Genomic DNA, 18,238 nt, shown 5'->3' with positions numbered 1-18,238 from the left:
CTGCAGACACTGCTCAAACATGGTGTCTAGCATGAGGGCAGCAACACTGCTCAATCCAGCAAGATTTATTTTTGAGGATGGAGCAATCAACGAAGGGACAAACATTCAAATATTTTACCCATCTGCTCCCATCCTCCCTGGGGAAGGCCAAGCATTTTTGGAAATCCAAATTCTTGTGTGGAACTAACTCCAGTACCTTTAATTCCTCCATCTGCTTTTTGACCTCCCACTGACTGGGGTTGAAAAACAGAAATTGATGACAGCCACACCGTGTCCCTCTTTCTGCTTGCTGTGCCCACAGTCCCAGCTGCACCTAAGGCAGGTAATTCCCAAGTCACCAGAGTAGCATCTTTCCACACTGTTTCATTTACATCAAAAGATAAGGCAAAGTATCTAAAGAGAAGTGTCATTTCAGTGTCGGTGTTACCCTTTTTCAGGGGAAACGCTTGCAATTCCAGTACAGATTAGCTTTTCCCAGGAGTAAATTCAGATGAAATGAAACAATCCCGTCTGTTGACTGCAAACTCCCGTACCCACAAGCGTACCGTCCCTAGGAAACGAGCTGAAAATAGAGGCTTACCAGCAAGAAGTCCAAGGCACTTGCACTCTAGCAGCCATTTTTTGTTTTATTACTTAAAGTTAAGAGCGCTCATCAGCTCACAAATTAACAAATTCCATTCCTGCAGTTTAGTTCAGGTTTCAGCCAAAAGGAAAAAAAAAATAATAGAACATAGCTAAACTAACTCTGCACTTTACATCTCGATAAAAGTTAAACCTCCTTGCTTTATAAATAAATGTTATAGTTAACACTGCAAAAATGTAATGGCAGATCTACAATATCTTTAAGGGGCAGAGAGCATTGGATTATTGAGGCGTATGGATATGCTGGCTTATAAATACAAGTAGAGAAGCTTCAGTAGCATATAGTGCATGGTTGTTTATCAGGGTTCTGCTCTCCCAGTCTTGACCTTTCCCAAAGCTCAGAGGCAGCTGCTTCACCCCCAACCGTGATTTCTACCCTGCCTGGGGCCAAGAAATGAGCCACAGGCTGCCAAAGCCCAGTCACTCCCCCTGCAAGAAGATAAACTGCTGGAACAGCATCATATTTACCACCACTGACTGTTTACCACCAAGGAGGGTTCTGCTAATGCAGGCAAATACCTACCCTGAGACTACAGATTTAAAGAGAAAACCAAGTTGTGTGCAGATCCTAATTAAAGAAAGGAGCTTGCCCAAATAGGAGCCAATGAGATCTCAAAATCAGTCTTTGAAGTAGCACCATCCTCAGTGAAGTTGCAAAAAGAATCAAAAGCCAAAACCAGATGCTAACAACCCACTCCACGTAGGTTTTCAGAATGGGATAATTAACAGAGCCCAATCGGTTGATCCTAATAAACCTCAGAAGAAGAAGAAAGCACCGTTAACTTTCATTTCTTTCTTGCTTCTTCCTTCAGGCCACCCTCATGCAAACAGACCACCAACACTCACTTGCTTTAATGAACCCCCAAGCACCACCCACGCTACAAGTACCTCCCATCCTCAAGAGCTTGCAAGAGCACATCCTCGAAGATGGCTCAGAGTGCACCGGTTTGGCTCCGAAACCTGGCCGTATCCACCCTGTACAGCTCAGTCCCTGCTGACCTCTGGAGCTAAAGGGCCTCTGCACGGGGGCGGGAGTGAACGTGTGCAGGATGGGCAAGCTAAGGGCCTGGATGCCACATTATTTTGTTTTTAGGGTAGCAGTTTTTCCTCCCCATTCATAAAAATCAACATCTATTGATGAAACTATATAACCAGAACTGACCTTACTATATCTTACAGGATTGAAGAAGTCTTGCAGCATAGATAGGGCCTGGCTCTAAAAGAGAAAAAATAACCCAGCTTTATGCACAATCATTGAAACCTCAGGCCTTTAACACCACTTGCTATTTGGCCAACCAAGGGAGAGAAAAACCCCATCCTCAGCATACCCAGCCCTACTGCCAAGCAAGGCAACTACCTCAGCAGAGCACAAGCCACTCGGCTGTTAGACTCGTACTGTACCAAATCGGAGAACAGGGTGGGGAAAGAATTAGTTGGAAGATATTTTATTCCTCACTTGCATTCCTATCTGTTCGGTATTTGGGATGGGAAGGGCTAGAGCACGTGTGACGTGTAGCTGCTCCAAAGCTTAACGCTGAGTTAATCCAGCACTAACGGGAGAGGCAGCAGGTTCCAGGGAATCTCCATTTTCCTTCCTTCTCAGGACAAGATGGTTGGCATGGGAAAGCGCAGGGGCTGCAGCCTTCTCTGGATACAGTGCACTGGAGATATCTGGTACCTCAAGGCGACAACGATGTGGGACAGCCATGAGCTCTCGAGCCGCCTCCTCCTCCCCTACCCCTGCGCACGCCAGCTTGATGGTGACAGATGAGAACAAAGCTCGCAGCCTGTCTCAGCACAGCAACGGCCTTCGGCACCTAGGCAAGGATGGCCTGAGATCTCAGGCTGCACTACCTCTGTGGGGTGAAACAGGCGACGGGAAAGGCTGGGGAATTCAGCTCTCGCACCCTAGTGCAGTTCAATGAAGGCTTCCAGCTCCTCGGGGATGAAACCCTTGTAGGGAATCTTGTGCTTGTCCAGGGCGCGAGCAGCAAGGCACTGGAGGGTGATGTAATTGAAGGGCTGCATCATGCTCTTGGTGAGCAGCTTCTCATCTAGCAGCTCATAAGCCGTCTGCTTGAAGGCATTGGTGGCGTCCATATGGGCTCCAGCCTCCATCAGGGCACTCATGATCAGCGGGCAGTTGTTGCGGGCAGCAACATGCAGCGGGGTGTTGTTGTCATAGTCACGGCTATCTGGGTCAGCCCCACACTCCAGAAGCAAGTTCACAACGTGGAGCGATGGGAACTTGCCCACGGGATAACGTCCCACCGTTGTAGTATCTTTGTCCACAGCCATATGCAAAGGAGTGAAGCCATTCTTGGCCCGGGGGCTGCACTTTAGTAGGCGGTAGATAGTCTGGCGCTTCTGGTGTTCCTGCTCCGGGGTGCACTCCACCTTCTCCAGCAAGAAGACCAGGTGGAGGATAATGGCCAGCGTCTTGGTGAACTGCGCCGAATCAACTACAGGGTCCTTGCCATGCACAAGTGCCCTCTCCACCTCCCGGACCCCTTTGCTCAGTACTCCCATGAGGTCAGAGAAGCCCAAGTGAGTAGCCAAAGTGCCTTTGGAGCGGTCCTGAAGCACGTAAGAGAAAAGCTCAGCAAAGGAAAGGAAGCTGCTGGCAGTCATCGGGCTGAGAGGCTCCAGGTTGCCTTGCTGCATGTCCAGTGCGTACTTCCACAGGTTAATGCAGCGTTCAAAGTTGCCGGAGTCGGCATAGACTGCCCCTCGGTAACGGATGTAATAGGAAGTGTCTGGGTGGGAAGGACCCAAGATGCGCTCTCTAATCAGCAGTGCCTGCATGCGCATCTCATCAGGATCAGTAATCAAGGCTTCCAGTTCCTCCAGCGAACTCACTTCCCGGGAATAGTCGTAGGCCAACACCAGCTGCCGGGGCTCAGGTTTAGGCAGGTATTGCCCACCCTCACACCGAAGCTCCATCGCCCTTCGCCAGTACTTGTGCGCTCCCAAAAGATCACGTTTCTTATCCACAAATGTAGCACCCAGCAACTCCAGTGCTTCCACAGCAGCCTCTCGAGTGCAGAACACGTTAGGGACCTGCTGCTCATCCTGACTGGAAGCTGAGGCACAACATCTCTCATGCCCCTCTTCGTTGCAGCCCTGAGGAGTTTCCTTGCCAGCGCTGCAGCACCTCTGATGGCTCCCACCTGATGCACAGGTTCCATTTTGGGTCCCTGCACCCTCCTCCTCCTCCTGCTGCAGCCCTCCTTGAATGAGGTACTCCACAATATTGGTGTGACCGGTGACGCTGGCAGCTAGCAGAGGAGTCATGCCATAGCCGTCTTTCTCCATGCGGGCTTTGGAGCGGAGCAGTAGCTGCAGGATCTCCAGGCTGCCGGACTCGGCGCAGTCATGCAGGGCTGTATTCCCCTTCACACTCCGGCGGTTGACATCAGCCCCTTTCTCTAGCAAGTAACGGGCAATTTCCCGGTGGCCTTTGTAGCAAGAAATCATCAAACAAGTATGTCCGTGCCGGTTGGCTACCTCCAGGTCAGCCCCACGCTCCCCAACGAGGTAGCGCACAATCTCCAGGTGCCCATCAAAGCAAGCGGCCCGCAGCGGTGTGGAGTTGGTCAGCGTGGTCTGGTTCACCGACGCGCCGTGATCCAGGAGGCTGCGCACTACCCCCAGGTGCCCGGCAGCAGAGGCGGCCCAGAGCGGCGGGGCCCCCTCGATGGTCTCCCCATCGAAGTTGACGGAGCCCCCCTCCTCCACGCGGGCGCCGCAGTGATCCAGCAGATACTCCACCACCTCCAGGTGCCCGTGCCGGGCGGCGATCAGCAGCGGGGTGCTGCCTCCTCCGGGGCCGTCACCCCCGCCGGGCCCTGCCGTCAGCGCCTCCAGCTCCTCCCGGCTCCGGCTGCCCAGCAATTTCTGCAGCAGCTTCAGCTTCCCATCGCGGGCCGCGTTGTACACAGCTGTGCGCAGGTCCATGGCGACGGGGGCCGCGGCGACCGCACCGGCCACCTCCTGGCCATGGACCGGCCGCTCCTCCACGCCCCCAGCTCGGCTCGGGGCAGGGGATGGGCGAGGGCGGCCCAGCGGGGGGAGAAGCCCTTGCGGGGGGGAGGCGCCCAGCGAAACACCCCTCACCTCAGCACAGCAACCTTCAGTCTCTTCGCCCGGCCGCCATCTTAGGTTGGAGCGCGAAACAAAATGGAGCCCGCACGGACCCGGGGGCGGAGGGAGAGAGAAGGACGATGGGAAATGTAGTCCCGGGGCCGGCCAGACCCGCTGGGAACAGCTCCCCGAAGACTCAGTTTCCCGGCAGGCAGCAGGAAAGGGGCGGTGGCCGGAGACGGCCGGCCGCCCCGCCGCGGGGCACGCTGGGAGCTGTAGTCTCGGCGGGCCCAGCGGGCCGCCCCTTCCCGGGATCTCGGCGGCGCCCGGCCTGTCTCTCCCGGCGCCCCCCGCGCCGCCGCCGGGGCCACTGGGGCGGGGAGCGGGATGGCGGCGGGCGGCCGCGGCGCTGAGGGGGGCCGGGCTTCGCCCCCTCCCCTGCACCGCGCGTTCCGGCAGCGGCCGCGGCTCTCGCAGGTTGAAGCAGGCGGGGCCGGGGCCGCCGAGCGGGGGACTCGGGGCCGGGCCGGAGGGAGCGGAGCCGAGTGTGGGGTGGGGCCCGGGGGCGGGAGAGAGCCTCCGGGCCTTGTGCCCTGAAAGCCCGGGGAAGGTGGCCCGGGACGTCCCGTTCTGTGCTCAGCGGGTGCCACCGGGACCGTAAAAGCTCTTGTGTAACTTTATAGCGCGTGTAAATTTCCCGAGAGTTTTAATTTCCGTTAAATTCTTTGAACCGATTGAACTACAACATACAGTAGCTGCACGGCGTGCCAGCCCAGCATCGGTCTGACGTGGTTTTAATTGTAGCGGATCGCTTGGGTTTGGTAGCGCGTTTTAGAGCACGGATTTTCTGCCCAGAATGAGGTAGTCTGGAGGGAGCCATGGATTTGTCCCTGTTGATCCCTGCTGCAGGACGAGATGTACAGCTTCCTCCGTGCCTGAACGATAATACATGGCTGCAGTGAGGGAAAAATATTCGAGGCAATAAATAGCCTCGCTTAGATGAGCGAAGCTTTAGTTACCAGAACCTATTTTTAGGGCATAAGTTGAATTTAAGTGGCTCTAATCTTTATATGGGGAATTGGCACAGGGTTTCTCCCGTTGTATTTTATTTATAGCTGTTTCTTTTCCTTTCCAGGGAAATAAGATTAGCCTCATTATTTCCATTATTATTATTCTGTCTGTCATGATTATTATTCAGTCCATCCATCCATCCACCCATTTAGGTCTTGTCTGGAATTACCTAGGATTATCCCACTAATGCATGTTGCCTTCACGCAGAATATCATTTTTGTTGCTAAGGAACTGCTTTTGCATAACAGACAGCGTGGGCCTAATTTTCTCTCCAGCAGCTGTTGAAGTCATCGGGAGCAGCAGGTGCTCAGCGCCCCCGGGAGCCGCAGCTATGGCAGGATTCCCACACCGGGGCTGGCTCTGCGTCCCCGAGCATGTCGTCTACGTGTGCTCGGGGACTTCACAGAATCAGAACCACAGAATGGTCGGGGTTGGAAGGGACCTTTGGAGATCATCTCCTCCAAACCCCCTGCCAGAGCAGGGTCACCCAGAGCAGGTGGCACAGGAACGCGCAAGTTTGCTGGTGACACAAAGCTGGTGTCACCATCCAGTGAGACATGGACAGGCGGGAGAGTTGAGCAGAGAGGAACCTCATGAAGTTCAACAAGGGCAAGTGCAGGGTGCTGCACCTGGGGAGGAATAGCCCCCTGCACCAGGACAGGTTGGGGGTGACCTGCTGGAGAGCAGCTCTGCAGAGAGGGACCTGGGAGTCCTGGTGGACAACAGGATGCCCATGAGCCAGCAATGTGCCTTGGTGGCCAAGAAGGCCAATGGTCTCCTGGGCTGCAGTAAGAAGAGCGTGGCCAGCAGGTGGAGGGAGGTCATCCTCCCCCTTTGCTCTGCCCGGGTGAGGCCACAGCCGGAGCACTGGGTCCAGTTCTGGGCTCCCCAGTTGAAGAAGGATGTGTTCCTGTCCAGCCTGCTCTGGGCGAACCTGCTTTGGCAGGGGGTTGGACTAGATGGTCTCCAAAGGTCCCTTCCACCCCTTATGATTCTGTGAACGCATCCAGGCGGGTTCTGAATATCTCCAGAGCAGGAGACTCCACAGCCTCTCTGGGCAGCCTGGGCCAGGGCTCCGTCACCCTCAAAGTAAAGACGTTTTTCCTCATGTTCAGACGGAATTTCCTGTGTTCCAGTTTGTGGCCGTTGCCCCTTGTCCTGTTGCTGGGCACCACTGAGAAGAGTCCGGCCCCATGAAAAGAAAAGGAGCAAAGGTGTCGTGAGGGTCCCCAGCGTGTCCGTGCTCTGTGAGTGCAGTTCCCTGCACGCCGGGACGGGAGGAGCAGCTGCGTGTGCTGGAGTATTTGCTAGGTAGGAGTGTCCCCAAGTCCCCTCTGCACACAGGTGTGCGAATACGCACCTACGGCACAAGCTGGAGAAGAGAAGGCTGAGAGGGGATCTCATCAATATTTATCAATATCTAAAGGGCGGGGGGCAAGAGGATGGGGCCAGACTTTTCAGTGGTGCCCGGCGACAGGACAAGGGGCAGTGGGCACAAACTGGGACATGGGAAATTCCATCTCAACATGGGGAAAAACTTCTTCACTTTGAGGGCGGCAGAGCCCTGGCGCAGGCTGCCCAGAGAGGTGGGGGAGTCTCCGTCTCTGGAGACATTCCAACCCCCCTGGAGGCGTTCCTGTGCCACCTGCTCTGGGTGACCCTGCTCTGGCAGGGGCTGGAGGAGACGATCTCCAGAGGGCCCTTCCCACCCCGACGTTCGGTGATTCTGTGATTCGCGTAAGTGAACAGCTGGCAGCAGTGAGTTTGGGCACGTGGTGCATTTTAGTGTCAACGTGCCAGCCGTCGTGTGCGTGTCTGTGTGCACCGTCTGGCTGTTGTGCACACCCCCCAGGCGTGAGCGGGTGTGTGCGGCGGGGCCGTGGACCAGTGCGTGTCTGTCCCTCTTGTCAACGTCCGTGTGCGAAGCCCGCAGCGCTGAGGCTGTTTGTGCCGCAGGTCAAGGCACAGACACAGTGACATTTCCTCTCCCTGCTGGCTCGCTCATGTTGCTATGGTGATCAGATGCACTCGCACTTTTATCTGGAGTATCTATTAACTAAAGCTTCCTATTAATTCCCCTCTGTAGAACGCATATGGAATTCACCGGAACACCAGGTAGGCTTTTTCGGTCGCGAATTTACATCAGAGCCTGCCCCCCGTTCTTGGGTGAGCTGTCGGAAACATCACAGGGTAGAAGTGCAGCTGATGAAAATGTGGGTTTTTTCCATGAATAAAGAAATTGCTTAGTAATGAGAGAATAAAGAGCACAAGGAGTAGTGTCACAACAGCCTCCCGCTGTAGATCCGTGAATATGAAACATACTCGAGCCTCGGTACCTTGCTCCCGACCCAGCTGTAAAAGGATTATTCGGTCTGGAAGGCAAAGACGGCTGGACATGGGGCAGATGGGCTGGACCTGCATCAGCATCAAAGGTCTGGGCCAAGATTTTCACTGTCTGAGGGGCAGAATCCAGAGGGACTCTGGTTTGTCCTGATCCAATTCCTTTGTCACATCGGTTCTGAGTCCTTTGGCTTCTCTTACTGAGGTTGCCACCAAAAGAATTAGTGTCCCAAACCTGGGCACCAGGGTGATGGAGACATCACCCAAAGGCAGAGGCTCTCCCAACCCACAGCAGAGGCGCAGCTCCTCCTTCCCTTGACACGGCAACCGGAATAAATGATCTGCCAGTGTCTAACACCCCATCTAAAAGCGTGGCTGAGGGATGCATCGCTGCGGTGGGCAGCTGTACAGGGGCTGCTCCCTGGGTCCTCTGCTCATCAGAGAAGCTGCCAGGAGACCGTCCTGCGCAAGCGATGGCTGCGAGTAACGCCGGGTGGACCTGAACACCTGTGACAGGAATGACGGGCTCAAAACTATCACGTCCCTCGTCTGCAGAGTATGTCCTCCACGAGGCCCTGGAGACTCCTGCGAAGGGTTTGTAGGGTACTGCGGATAAAGCCCCAGCCAGTATTCTGAGAACATAGAGGGAAATTAAATACCCACCAGAGGAAGAGAAGATAAAAAATGAGACGTTTTGACAGGGCTGCCAGATTGTGTGGCAGGAGGGTTAATTTTTTTTGAAACTGCCATTTCATATTCCCTTTCAGACAAGCTGAATTACACAGTACTGGCTGCTGGAGGAGTTGCATAATTTTCTTCACAGAAATAATGACAGGGTACTTAAAAAGCAAGTGAATGGAGGGCTAAAGTATTGGGCAAAGGCTCAAGAAATCTAGGCTGAGACCCCACCTTTGCTAGAGACTCCTTTTGTGACCTTGGGCTGGTCATTTAATCTCCCTGTGTCTTATTTCCCTGCCAATAACATGGCAATAATAGCTGTTCTTTGTCTGTCTTGCTTATTTAGACTACAAACTCGGAATTTATGGGTTGTGTCTTCAGTTCTTACAGGGCAATCAAAGCCAAAGAGCATCAATTCATGCTAAGGTGTCTGAGACAACTATAATATACAAACCAGATTACAATAAAAGGGCTTGGATATATAGTTTGGAACATTTTTAGCATGAAAGGCTCAAAAGTTCCTAATCCACTGTTCCACATCTCTTCCCTCAAAATGTGGAGAAGTTTGGATCTGTGCTAAGAGTTCCAGAAGCACATAAATAATTTAAGAACTAAGTCCATGCTGATTTACTGAATCCCCAAGTTACTTCTGAAACTGTGAGTGGATAATTTAGATGCCTGCAAAATTTTCTGCAAGGTCTTTGTGCTCAGTCTGTCACTGCATTAAGGGTTATCAGCAGACGGAGCTGAGAGCCTCATTTTTTCCAAGTCTAAATTCCAGTTTGCAGGCAGCCATGTACCAAGTTTTTATCATTCTCTTGGCTTTTAGGGGTTTGTCCAATTTCCAGAAGTCAGAAGAAGAAGTCTCCTTGCTACTAGGTCCAGTGAAGACAAGATCTTCTATATAGGTAAGCAACTACATGAGAAATTTGCTGTACAAAGGGAACAATTCTATAAATAGCGAGAAATGGCACTGTGACATTAGCAGGAACAATGACCCAATACCCGACTTGCTGCAGGGGCTTTTGTCCTATAACTACCTTCATCATTAAGGCTTGTGATGACATTATTTTCTGTGCTTATATAGGGCATGAGGCCACAGCTACCTGGAAGGAAAGATTTTGATCAGGCCGCAGAAGATGAACAGGCAGGAGAGGCGTGTTGGCTAACACTAAATCAATGTAGTTTCATTTACATTAGACACCAACCTGGCAATTTGAACATTAATGGTTGCACCGCTGCCCTCTGAATTTTTGTAGATTTAATACGTCAGTGGGGGAGCAAAAGAGAGGGGGAGTGAGAGTCGTTCTTCCTTATGAGACACGGATCTTTTCTTTCCTGCATCATCAAAGGACAGTGATTTGTACAGCTATTAAATTCTTTTGGCGATAGATTTCCTGGGATAAGCCCTGCGCTGCTCCTGCCTCACGGGTTATCTAAGATGATAACTGCAATAGTATCTTTGGATCCCTCCCTTTCCCAAACAGACAGGACGAAGGACTGGCTCCGAGGCAAACGGCAAGGTAGCAGGAGCATCGGATTTGGACCTAAGCCTTGGGCTTGGTTTGCTTTTGTGGACCCACCAGTTGCCTTTGTGTGTTTTGGCAAGTCACCAGCTCCATCCCCTGCCACAGCTCTCCCGTGTAACACGCCGCTGCCTCGTAGGAGTTGCGCTGAGATAAAGGGCTGAGACACAGAAGTGACGAGGGACATACAGACCTCTAGACAGACGGAGAACTAAGTTAGCCATCTTCCCGACAGGCAGGAATCACTACTCCCCTTCACAGAGGCCCCAGATGAGGCCGAGACTGGCGTGAGACGTTCCAACAGGTCAATAGACCCGTCAGAAATAGAACCTGGGAGTCCTGATTGCTGTTCAATACCAGCTGCAAACGAAGTATGAGGACCCACTAAGAACCTGGATGTTATTGACTGGCTTCGAGGACTGTAAAGTATGTTTGTAAACTACAGAGCACGGAGATTTGGAGGTCGTTGGACTGTCTTCGTCTTGTAGACATGTGCTGCCCTGTGCTCTGGTGCTCTGCGGCACCAGCTCTACCCATAATTGTCCAGGTAGGGTTCTGTTTTCAACCTCGGGGACCTAGTCGAAGGTGAAGTCAAAAGGACTTAAGTTCCTAAACCACATATGCCATAATTACAATGACAAGTGTGCAGTGCTGAGCATATTCTGTTTAAGTTAAAAAAGAAACAGACAAAGAAAACGCTTTACAGCACCAACAACCCAAATTATTAAAGACATTTCAGTACTGACTCTTGCCACTGGCCTCGCCAGGATTCAGGAGTTTCATTTTCACACCTAAATACCTTTGAGAATAGAGGCTCAGGGTGGTAGTGAAAATTTGCGCTTTTCATTTTTTAAAACCCTGTTGGAAGCCAAGGGCTGAACTTTCAAAACAATCCCCTCTGGGCACCGAGGTACAAGCAGGGTCTCCGAGTGCCCAGCAGACCTCGTGCTCTCAGCCGCTGGCGTTTGAGTCCTCACCACGCCACAGGTCTGTTGTGGGGTCTTTGAGCGAGACACTCACCTTTTCTCAGTCCGCAAGGTGAAGATAATGATAGTTGATTTCTATGTGAAATCACTTTGACGCCAAAGCGGGCGAGTGCCATGGTTAGGGAGGGCTGCGGGATGAGCCCCACAGCTGGTTCTTCACTGACACTTCTGGTGCTTCACTCAGAGCCCAGCTTTGGTTAACTTCAAGGAGGTGGGAGCCGAGGAGCAGAATAAGTCACGATATGACCTCCAGCGTACCAAAGCACTTAAATACACACTTAGCTTTCAGGCCTGGGGCGGCTGCATGGCAGACAGGGCTCTCCCTGGGCCGCCGGAGCTCTGCTCGGTGGCCCAGGCCGTCTCCTGCCAGCGAGGGAGCAGGTCTGCGCTGTATGGCAGGCTATGATTTGTTGTCACCTTTATAAATCAGAACAACAAAATCACTAGTCTTCCACGCAGAGCCAGACCACCCTGGCAGCTCTTCCTCCTTAGGGACATCCTCCCGCATGTCGTCTTCTGATATCCTTCCTCAGTTGTTCTCATTCTTTAACACTTTTTTTCTTATTTCAGGGATGGATGCTGCCCTTTGCAATGCAAAAAAAAAAACCGAAACTGTTCTTTGTGAGACCATGTCAAATCTCACTATAATCGTCTGTCCAATTTTGTGACTGTACCTGTGACTTTCTGCTCCATTTTCTCTCAGGAGACTATATATGCCTATAAAAATCTGGATAATGTTTTTTGGGGGGATATTAGGGCTCAGCAGGGTCTCCTTTTTCTTTACCCTGTGATAAAGTTCTCCAGGAGTGCTCTGACAACCTGTCTGTCACTCGGTTGTATTTTGGTCTGACTAAAATAGGCAAATGCAATATATACTGGGGAATGCTAGAGAAAAGGAATCAGTTAGCAAAGGAAAAGATAATGATAGTGCCGAGTTTCCTGGAATCCTACTGAGAGACTGATTTAAGCAAGAAAAACAAAACCTTTTTGCTGTTTCCTTTTCTCTGAATTTGTTGATGAGCAATCTTTATTTCACCCCAGGTTCAGCTTTGCTCCCCCTTCCCAGCTGATTTTTCTGTTAGTACCTTGCGTATGGCATGAATGAGGCGTGAGAGGACAATGCTGGCTCACATCCATGGAAAGGATCCTACTTTCTTCCTTCCGACCGCCGCCGTCCGAGTGAGGGTGACTTACCTCAGCCGCTGAAATCAGACAGGGGACGGCATCCTTCCCGTCTTCCAACTAAGGCTGTTAAATGTACTTTTGTGAGCAGCTGTCAAAAAAAAAAAAAAAAAAAAAAGGAAAGAAACAAAAGTATCCTTCAACAGCCTGGGCTCTGCAGAGCTGCTGTGGTGAAAGGCTCCTTTCACAGAAGGAGAAAGAGTGTTCGAAAGGCGAAAGGCGAGGGTTTGCTGCTGCTGACAGAGGTTGTGCCCCACGCGAGCCCAGGGAGACCCGTCCTCTCCCTCCCCCCCCCCCCTCCCTCCTCTCTCCTCTCCCTTTTTTTTTAACACATGTGCTTTCTGCGGGCACTTTAATCAAACTCCAGATGGGCCGTTTCAATGTGGGGATTTGTGCTGCTCGGGAGATAACAGTGCGTTGTGCTGGCCCAGGTAGCGAGCGTGTTTGCGATAGCTGGAGCTGATAGCAGGAGATGTCCAGGTGGTCTTATTTAACAGGGGGTATTAGTGATACTGCCATTGTCCAGGAAATCAGATAAAACGGCAGCCCAGGTGTTACCCTACACCGTGTTTGTGTAATGACATTGCCAGCTGCCGATTGCTACCCCATTAAAATAGAGACCAAACGCTGCAGAGGGGTGATATTTTCTCCTACAAGGTTGCCATCATGCCCAGACTTCCCGGGGTGCACCGCTTAAAGTGCAAAATGTAATCTGAATATGAAGGGTAACAGCAGTGAGCACGCACCCCTCGCTCACACTGAAACAGCTTTTCTTTGATACCTGGGCTTGGATTTCTGAAACTGAGTCATTTCCTCTAAAGCGTCACGTATTTTCCTCTCTGCCCCGCCTCAGAGCGTTCTCAAATGAAACACTTCATAGGGGCGAGTCAATTTTTAGAAATAAGCTGCCCAGGACAATTCAGTATTGTGCCAGGGATAATTAGAAGAGAGAACGAATTGTAAAGATGGATGAACTTGAGAGAGAGAAGATAGTTTGGGAAGGGCTGACCTGGACTGTAATTTCAGGTGACAAGAACAATTTACATTCCTCGTTCCGGAACGACAGTGCCCAGCCGAGTGGTACATCAGGTCCAGGAAGGGATTTGCCACAAATTATCGCTAGACATTCACATAATAATCAAGACAGAGGAATGAAGTGCTCAGCTTGAGCAAGGGGTGAGGTTCCCCGCTGTTTTTACAAACGTGCATTCCCTTTTTGGGGCAAGGTATTTAGTAGAAAACATAAATTCCAGGCTCAGAGGTGTGCGAGACTTTTGTCTAGACTTCATATAGCCTGATCTGTCTCCGTAGGGCCATATTTCTCAATGTGGTATTTTTCAGGATGGGATCTGCCACTTCCAGTTTGTCCCAGAGATTTCAACGGTGTGGAAGCTTATGGCTCCTTGTACCGGTGGCAGATGGACCCCGTGGCGCTGAGAGGCCGCTGTTGTTCCTTCGTAATTGTTTATATAGATAGGATCTAAACTTAGCTACGGAACACGGTGAAAAAAAGCCTGGTTAGAAAGAGCGGGGACTCAAGAGCTCAGCCTCCGGCTATCTGAGAAGAGGATGGCTCATCACAGAGAGATCCCCAGCTGCACTTCCAGGCTGTAAATTAAACAAACAGTATTTCCTATATACCAGACCACAGGGATGGCAGAAAGAACAGTGTGGCCTTATTGCTGTTATTTCCTTTGGTTTCAGCCTCTGTCCTCTGTCCCCCACCTCCGTCTCAGGCTGGTGTTGCCCACTTTACCCGATTTGTTATTTATTACAATGGTTTAAAGAGAGGCAGGGGGAAAAATGCTCAGTGCAAATTATATTTTGAGCTGTTGTGCTTTGCCTCTTTGGTGGATAATAAATCTCTCTGGCAATGCTCCTCTGTATAGGATTTGTCATTAAATGCAATTAAACAAACCCTGCAGGTGTCCATGATCAGGCCTGCAGCAGCCCATTCACAACTGCAATGTTATTATCATCCTGACAACAAAACACCAGATATTTCCTGAGCTCCTCTGATCGATGAGCTTGCCTGACTTGGAACTGGAGGGAGGAGAGAAGGGGGGAACGGCGTGGTTCAAATGCTCTTTAGGCGTATTGATGGAAAAGTCAAAAAGCTGCTCAGCAATCAGGGAGAAGGTGGAAAGAGAAAAAAGGCAGAGGAACAGGAGGGCTGAAAGGAAAAAATGAGAGGAGTGTTTGGGAGCAAATAGATAGAAATGAGGCAATGTATCACATGGTATCTGTCTACCCAATGGTTTTGCTAATGCACAAGACTAGCATTTAGGAGGCAAGCAAGGTATTTTAGGGATGATTCTTCTCATGTAATGTTAGCTTATTAACAGTCAGGCTTTTAGGGTTTGGTGGTAGGCTCCCTTTGCAGCCAGTGCAAAAATTAATCTCACCCTCGGACAGGACTTGGCGGGTAGGTTGACTTGTTGCCCAGAGATATCTGTCTGTCTCCACTAACTGTAGCCGAATGGTTGGCTCAGACAACCAACTAATTGCCAGTCCCACCCATAACAGCCAAAGGAATTGGCTTCTGCTGACTGGATGCTCCTTTCCATCTCCATTCACAAGGAGGCATTTCCTGGCACAGCTATCAGGAGAGCACGCTGCAGAGGCATTGCTAATAGTATTTGTAGAAAGCAGATGCAACAACATTTACTCCAGAATTCTTGTGTGCTCTGACAAGCAGGGAAGAGGAAAAAACTCCTGTGGTTTATGTCAGCCATCCCAGGCAGCCTGCGGAGTACGAAGGTCAGGGATTCACAGGGGACTGGCTACCATCAAGTCCCGTGAGAGAGGAAAATTTGCGAAGACCAGTCAAATTATTCTGCCTGAATCATTTGCTCAGCCCAGCCTCAGGGTGCTCGTGGGATGAACCTCTTTCCTCTTCCATCCTCACCCCAGGAATCCTACATCAGTCCAGTGGATTGCTGGGGCACACAGAGAATTGCAGTGGCAAGGGGTGGTTTATATTGCTATAGTGCCTTTACGAATGCATCGTACCACAGAAAGCAATCCATTTTTAGGTTGGATAAAGGGAGTTAAATGATTAGGCTTCAGTAGTGCGTGTGCATATGGAGAGTGTAAGGGATGATTATTTACTTCTGCAAAACAAAAGCTATTGTCGAGGTCTTTGACTAAGTATGCAAAGGTGATGTGCTAAGTTTTTATAGCCTCATCTGAAATGCCCAGTAGGGCACACAGCGTGAAACACCGTTTGCTGGCGTCAAAGATGAAGTTGAGATTATGGCAGAAGGAGCCAGGATTTCTGCTATCAATCCGCCGGTCTCAGACCCTCGCTGAGATGGCTGTGCAGCGCTGGTCTCCGGCTCCCCGGTTGCTAGGGCAGTCCGTATTTCTGTACCAAAGAATGTCTTCTTTCTCTTACTCTCCTCCGCAAAGACTGGAGGATTTCCCTCCACCACTTTGTGCGTCCTTCTTTCCACATTGTACTACCAGTTAAATCTGCTGGTTCGTGCCATTAGCAAACCAACGTGCAATTATCTAGTGCACAAGCCAGCACTGGTCTATTGAAGGTGGCCTAAGTGCCCCGTGCCTGTGGTACCACAGAATTTGTCCCTCCAGTCTGTCTACGAAGCGTCAATTCACCGGACGCACCAGTGGTTCCCCAGTTGTGGTCCTTGGGTCAGTGGTGGTCTGCAAGGGCATGGAAAATCCACAGCTACTGGTATTATTTATTAATGAATAAGTCTATTTTGCATGGCTTCACCTATAGACCCTGGGAACACTTGAGGTGACACTGGTCCAGAACGCTTGGGAGCCCTGCATGGATGCAAAACCAGCAGCCTTACTGGCGACACGGCATTGCACCTCTAGTTTCTTCCATTGCTCCCAGTTTCTGCCTAGACTCTGCTCTCCGACACGTCTGCCGAAATCTAGAAACATCTCTGATTTAGTCCTCCCAGATGCAGTAGGATTTGCACTGGGGTGACAGAGCCGACACAAAGGGATATGCTCTTTTCTAGGGAAAAAAGACAAGAACTGGCATGTCCCGGCTGCCAGTCTGAGGAGCCCGGTGACTGCTAATGAGTGTCGCTGGGACAGATCTTCAGCTGGCGTAAATGAGCACTGGCTGATTGTAAGTCCACAAGGACTTTAGTGAAACTATGTTGATTTACACCAGCAGAGCAGCTGGTCCGGGGCTCAGCCCGGCTGGGGAAAACCCCCCGGCGTTTCCATCAGTGGGTGTGAGAGCGGGGCAGACGCCGGCTGCGCGTGCGAAGGGGTGTGGAAAGCAAATAAAGGGAAGAACGGGAAACGCACATCTTATGGGACTGACTTCTCCAAGAAACACTTTCTTTTCTTTTTTTCCCTCCTTTCCACTTCCCTTCTTCCCCACCTCCAGCAGCTCCTCTCTCGCAGGCTCCCTCTCCGTGCTGCTCATCTCCCTTTGTGCACCTCTTACCCGCACTCTCCTCTCTAAACAGGTGCAGTTGCCACTCAATAGACTTTAATTACCACTTCAAGGGCTCTCACCAGGGTCTGTTGGGAGGGTGGAGATGAGGATTATGCGTATGTCTGAGCTCTTTTTAGTCAGATGGCAATATTGCTGTCAGTCTGTATCCTTGGAGAGATTGTTTCTTCATGTTCTCTCTGCTTGTGTTAACAAAAAACAAAACTGCTGATGAAGGGGAAAAAAACCAACCCAGCCATTAGCTACATTAATTATCAGGGCAGCAAGTTGGTCTAGAGGAAAATATTATGGACGGTTTTAAAAAAAAATCAGGAGTCTCAGCTGGACTTCAAAAACATTATTTCTGCTTGCAAATAAGAGGCCAAATTTTCCGAACTGGAGAGCTCAGCATCTCCAAAGATTTCTGTGGGAGACTGGGGTCTAAAAATACAAGTTGTTTTTAACCACTTTACCTTCTTTTTCGCTCCCTGCTCTTCCCATCACAGCTCACCGGAGAAACGCGCCGATAATGCCTTCTGCTGGTACCCCGGGGGATTCCTCCAGAGTGAACGTGCCAGTTGATTTCTGTCTTCAGCATAGTTTACCTATGACGGAGAGTTATTCCCAATGTTTAACTGGTAACATAACATTATTTTTATTATTAAGATACTCTTCAAAAGGCAATCCTGGAGAATGCAGAGCAGAAGCTCACATCTGTCGGATCTGCCTGGAATTGTTTGCACAGCATCTGCGCACGCGCTCGTGTATAAATGGAGATGCAGACAGAAATGTATATACGTGCTTATCTATGCCAATACACGCACCACTGGGAAAGACTGGAGCTGGAAATGTAACAGTATCTTTTGGGATAGAGAAGGTTTCCAAATATTTAAAAAATAATTTTGCTTTGGCCTAACATTAACATTTTTTTTTCATAACATGAAAAGCAGGAAGGAGATTGTTTTATAGCAAATTAAGCAACATTTTCTTCTGCCAAAACTAGGTTTGTTTTCCTAAACAAGCAATTCAGCAAATTGGGGGAAACAGCGTAACCAAATCTGCATTTTTGCATACGTGTTTTCCATGAAACATTTTGCCCAGCTCCAAAACAGCTGGGCACATGCGACATCTGAGCTTCTGCTTGGCACTCGCGTCTGTGCCGGTCCCTGTGCATGCAGTGGTGTCCGTGCCAGGGGACAATACGGTGCCACGCTCTGCCTTTGCTGCCCCGCGGCACAGTCTGTGCCGAGCTCTCCTACATTCCCAGCTTGTATTTCTGGGTTGGTATCCAGGCTCCTCTGATCCCT

General features: G+C 50.7%; 1 protein-coding gene and 1 long non-coding RNA gene across 6 annotated transcripts in view; both read right to left on the bottom strand.

Annotated features, from left to right (window-relative positions):
- Window positions 1–608: 608 nt before the first annotated feature.
- On the bottom strand, window positions 609–4,830 carry FEM1A (fem-1 homolog A). Its single transcript, XM_054181859.1, has one exon. The coding sequence runs from the start codon at window positions 4,597–4,599 to the stop codon at window positions 2,551–2,553; it is 2,049 nt and encodes a 682-aa protein (XP_054037834.1). The 5' UTR covers window positions 4,600–4,830; the 3' UTR covers window positions 609–2,550.
- Window positions 4,831–11,812: 6,982 nt separating this feature from the next.
- Window positions 11,813–18,238, bottom strand: part of LOC128900575 (uncharacterized) — a 34,158-nt gene continuing 27,732 nt past the window's right edge. For 4 of the 5 annotated variants that reach the window (XR_008463320.1, XR_008463322.1, XR_008463321.1 and 1 more), the window contains one exon: window positions 12,611–17,536. This is a non-coding gene — a long non-coding RNA (uncharacterized LOC128900575). The other variant, XR_008463325.1, reaches the window with a different exon arrangement.

Source organism: Rissa tridactyla, chromosome 22 (assembly GCF_028500815.1).
Source record: "Rissa tridactyla isolate bRisTri1 chromosome 22, bRisTri1.patW.cur.20221130, whole genome shotgun sequence".
In the NCBI taxonomy this organism is placed as follows: Eukaryota; Metazoa; Chordata; class Aves; order Charadriiformes; family Laridae; genus Rissa; species Rissa tridactyla.
Note: the sequence above shows the minus strand (reverse complement) of the source record. Positions and strands in the feature narration are given on the sequence as shown.

Bases quoted from the DNA above. Each gene is read 5' to 3' on its own strand.
- FEM1A (XM_054181859.1), bottom strand. From the start codon at position 4,599: ATGGACCTGCGCACAGCTGTGTACAACGCGGCCCGCGATGGGAAGCTG.